The 5,000-nt window shown below is 39.6% G+C and overlaps 1 protein-coding gene across 1 annotated transcript in view; it reads left to right on the top strand.

The window, feature by feature from the left end:
* LOC137968401 (sacsin-like) overlaps window positions 1-3,725 on the top strand; it is a 29,959-nt gene extending 26,234 nt beyond the window's left edge. Inside the window, exons 6-8 of the mRNA XM_068814983.1 lie at window positions 1-405; window positions 951-1,522; window positions 3,238-3,725. The exon at window positions 1-405 is cut by the window's left edge and continues 598 nt beyond it. Of these exons, the coding sequence (XP_068671084.1) occupies window positions 1-405; window positions 951-1,522; window positions 3,238-3,725 (1,465 nt within the window). The remainder of the gene's footprint in view (window positions 406-950; window positions 1,523-3,237) is intronic.
* The last annotated feature ends 1,275 nt before the right edge of the window (window positions 3,726-5,000 follow it).

Genomic DNA, 5,000 nt, shown 5'->3' with positions numbered 1-5,000 from the left:
TGGAGAGATGTCGTCAACATTCCAAGAGCTCATGACGGACAAAGCTTTAAGCTATCTCCCATCAGTGGGAGTAGCTATGGCCTTACCGGCTGGTTTAAGTCGGCAAACACCCGACATTCAAGGCCACGTGTTTTGTTTCTTACCACTACCACTTCAGAAGACCAGCTTGACAGGTTTGCCAGTACATGTAAACGGCTTCTTTGCCCTTAACCAGAATAGGCGTCACGTAAGGTTTCCAAACGCCGAACAGGAAGACCAGGAAAAGAAAGGAAGACATTTGACTGACAAGTCTCTATTATGGAACAAGTGCTTGCTGGAAGAAGCCATTCCCAGGGCCTATGCCACAATGATTTTAGACGCCATTAAGGAGAAGTCAGCTGGGGTGTATAAAGCATCAATTTACGAGTAAGTAATAAGAGGTTTATTCCCTTTTTATATCAAGGTGCGATTATGGCCTTACTACGCCTTCCCTAACGGTATCGTTTTTCACTGCCGTAAATAAATCTTGATGTAGAGTTAATGGGTCACCTTTAGCCTTGTGATCAGTGATCTCGATCCACATTGTTCGCTTTTTTTTTTGTCAAGACCCGTCAACTGCTGCAGCAAATGAGACTGACGGTAGCACAAAACGATACCGTTAATTGGTGGGTAAAGTTCAAAGTGCGCATGTTCATGAAAACTGTCAGGAAGGTGATAACCTACGGAGTAATATTGCATAAGCGGGAAAGAGAAAAAGCTAGTAAGGTTAACTGCAGCATAAACGGGAAGCCATTCGTTTCTTTTGGCACTGTCATTTTTTCCATTTTCTCGTAAAACTCTTTTTGACTACAGTACCATCCTTACATGTTTAATTGCTCCCAGGGTTAGATCATCCATTAAGCAGATAGTCGTCGATTTTGCAGGGTTAATTAATAAACGTTAAGCAAATTTTCTCGTCTTCTTACTTGAAGAGCATGGCCAGATGTGAAAAGTGTCAAGCAAAACTGGGATCGAATTGCACAGCCTTTGTTCCAGATCCTCTTGAATATGGACATAGTCTACACTGAGGCGGATCATGGGAAATGGCTTGCAATCAAACAAGCCTACTTTGATTTACAACCTGCAAGTGAGACCAAAGATCTCCTGTACAAAGTTATGGTTGCAGCCAATTTTCCCATCGTCTCGGTACCCTGCCACATAACAGAAAGCATCACTCGGTATTTGAGTGTTAAAGAATTAACACCCCATCTCACAAGAGAAGTATTGAAGCAATCCCCAAATTGTTATAAGAAGCTTGAAAGACCTGAAAAGATACTGCTCCTTCAGTTTTGTCTCAGAGATTGCCAACCTGACAAGCTTTGTGGATTAGAACTTATGCCTCTCTCTAATGGCACATTTAGTGTTTTTTCAAACAAAGCTGAGGTAGTTTACATCTCCTCGCCTGAACATCCAAAGGAACTGCTACCTGGCCTACAACACCGCTTTTTAGACGAAAATATGAGCGTTAATGTCCTTCAGAGGCTGAATGACGCGGCGGCACAAGGTAGGATCCATTCTTTATGACAACCATTTAATATATATTTCTCTTATTCAGTCACCGATGGAGGCTGTGAACATTCTAGAAAAAAAATTTATCTTGTTTTCTAGTCTTTTCTTAAAACAACAACAACAAATATATCTGATTAAAACCTGCATCAAATCGGCGCCCCTTCCGCTGCAAACGTCTTTAAATGTCGTGGCCTTCAGTCGACTGAGTGCAACTTGATGGCAAATACAAAGACATTAGGTTTTCTCGCAAATGTGGTCTGAAGATGATGTTGGCTAGCCCCGGTAAACTACGAAAAAGATGTAATTATCGATTGTGGCGTGGGGATAGCTAGGCGAAAATTGAGAGCGCTCCAATCAGGAGTCGAACCTATGATCTTTCGCTTATAATCTTTCGCTTACTATCTTATCACTCCGTTATCGGAGACTGGTAAGAGCTGGGCTATCAAACTAAGCCAGCTCAGAGGCAGAGCATCCGAGCTAGAAATTGGAAAGTTATAGGTTCTCTTCCTCTGAAGAGCACTCGAATGAATTTTTTTCCGAGTATCCTCGAATCACCAGCAAAAAGATAAACGCTCATATTAGATTTTCTGTCTTCATTGGAAGGAATTATGTCAAATATGGCATATAAATAGATGATATTACACGGTGGCAGGGAAATATAAATTTCATGTTTGAGTGGGAAGAACAATATTGAGATATTAATATTGACACGAGAACATATCATTCATATCTTCGAGCTAACGTGTGGTTTTCGTTTTATTATATAGACAAAACATATCCATGGTAGAGATTGGAATAAAGCAGGCTTTAATATCAATGATAGGTGTTGGTACAAACCAAGAAAAAAATGCAGAAAAATAGGCGGGAATCGTGACGTCGTTGTTCACAATGCAACTCGTGTTACATTCGAAGAGTACGACACTCGGTTGCAGGATGTAGTGGTCGTATTGATTTCTGCGAGTGTTTTATTTCCCGGTAAAATACTCCCGTCCATATAATAACTGATACTATATCATGCATTATGTACGATGTTCCTTGATAAATATTTGTTTAAAAGCCTTAATATATATATATATATATATATATATATATATTATAACTTCAGGTGAGTTCCACACTGATAAATCCAGAATAGTGCTCAACAATAATGGAGCGGTAATAACAATGTTTTTCTACTCAATATAGTTTCATATGGACTTTAATGCAGGTCTGTTTCGTAGACCAACAAGGAGTTGGGCCACTCATCAGTTAAATTCCATGTACACTGTAGCATCGCTGGGGTTTATATACATCAGTAGCGTGATCGTTACAAGATTCAAACTTGAAAAACAATAGTAAAAAAGCATTTGTAAATTTATGATTGGTTGTTCAGGATGCGATTGAACCTAAGGAGAAAATTTCGCTTGTGCCTGCAAGTCGATACGAGTTCATTACGTTTGTTGAGCGTTGCCATGTCCGGTTTATATACAATATAGAATTTCTCGGTACTACATAGATTACATCGTTTAGTAAGGTTGCTATAAGATTTGGCCTTGGCGAGAATTTTCCAGGAGATTGCGAAGTCTTTCTTTTGATCTTTTAGCTGCCATAGATGTTTGCTCAGTTCGGTGTCATTCTTTTTACTTTCGTGGAAAAACACCTCCTCTGTGCTGCAATGGTTCAAAGAGTTGCCTAACAAACAGAGGTGTGCTTTCATAACCTTCAATGTAGTGGAATTCTACCCTTCCATATCAGAGACACTACTCCAGCGTGCCCTTGACTTCGCAGCCAATTATGTGACCATTTCAGATGATGATTGTCACATGATCTTGCAAGCTAAACAATCCCTTCTTTTCAACAACGGAAACCCTTGGCAGAAGAGAAACACCGGCACGCTCTTCGATGTCACTATGGGTAGTTATGATGGAGCTGAAACGTGCGAATTAGTAGGGATCTACATGCTCTCGCAGCTTAAAGCAATTTCTCACGGCATGGAAATTGGGCTTTACAGAGATGACGGCTTAGCAGTAATCGACCAAACCCCACAAAAAATCGAAAAAATCAAAAAAGAAATATGCAAAGTGTTCGCCAAAAACAACGTACGCATTACTGTTGAGGCCAACAAAAAGGTCGTAAATTTCCTTGACGTAACATTAGACTTAACCACTGAGAAGTACAAGCCATATTCGAAGCCTGCAACCACTCCACAGCAAATCTAACCATCCCCCTTGCATAATAAAGAACATCCCTGAGGCAATTAACAAAAGATTATCTGAAATCTCATCAGAGGAGGAAGCCTTCAAAGAGGCAGCACCGTCCTACCAAGAAGCGTTGCAGAAAAGCGGTTATTCATACACCCTCAAATTCACCCCACCACAGCAGTCACCAGAATCCACCACTTACAAGAGACAGAGGCAAAGAAACATAATTTGGTTCAACCCACCATTTAGTAAAAATGTTCAAACCAATATAGGAAGAGAATTTCGAAATTTGATCGAGAGGTGCTTTCCACCGAACCATAAATTAAGAAAACTGTTTAACAAAAACAATCTTAAGCTAAGTTATAGTTGTTCACCAAACATAAAACAGATCATCGATGGACACAACAAAACCATCCTAAGCCAGAACATGCGACCTCTACAACAAACACCCACCAAACTCCGCAACTGCAGAGCACCAGGCAAATGCCCTTTGAAAAGACAATGCTTAGTCAAGGAAGTAGTGTATCAAGCCACCATCACGACCGCCGAAAGCACAGAGACGTACGTCGGCCTCACCGCCACTGCGTTCAAGACGAGATGGCGAAACCACCAAATGTCATTCAAAAACGAAAGTAAAAAGAATGACACCGAACTGAGCAAACATCTATGGCAGCTAAAAGATCAAAAGAAAGACTTTGCAATCTCCTGGAAAATTCTAGCCAAGGCCAAATCTTATAGCAACCTTACTAAACGATGTAATCTATGTAGTACCGAGAAATTCTATATTGTATATAAACCGGACATGGCAACGCTCAACAAACGTAACGAACTCGTATCGACTTGCAGGCACAAGCGAAATTTTCTCCTTAGGTTCAATCGCATCCTCAACAACCAATCATAAATTTACAAATGCTTTTTTACCATTGTTTTTCAAGTTTGAATCTTGTAACGATCACGCTACTGATGTATATAAACCCCAGCGATGCTACAGTGTACATGGAATTTAACTAATGAGTGGCCCAACTCCTTGTTGGTCTACGAAACAGACCTGCATTAAAGTCCATATGAAACTATATTGAGTAGAAAAACATTGTTATTACCGCTCCATTATTGTTGAGCACTATTCTGGATTTATCAGTGTGGAACTCACCTGAAGTTATATATATATATATATATATATATATATATATATATATATATATATATATTAAGGCTTTTAAACAAATATTTATCAAGAAACATCGTACAGAATGCATGATATAGTATCAGTTATTATATGGACGGGAGTATTTT

Source organism: Montipora foliosa, chromosome 8, assembly GCF_036669935.1.
Source record: "Montipora foliosa isolate CH-2021 chromosome 8, ASM3666993v2, whole genome shotgun sequence".
Classification (NCBI taxonomy): domain Eukaryota; kingdom Metazoa; phylum Cnidaria; class Anthozoa; order Scleractinia; family Acroporidae; genus Montipora; species Montipora foliosa.
Note: the sequence above shows the minus strand (reverse complement) of the source record. Positions and strands in the feature narration are given on the sequence as shown.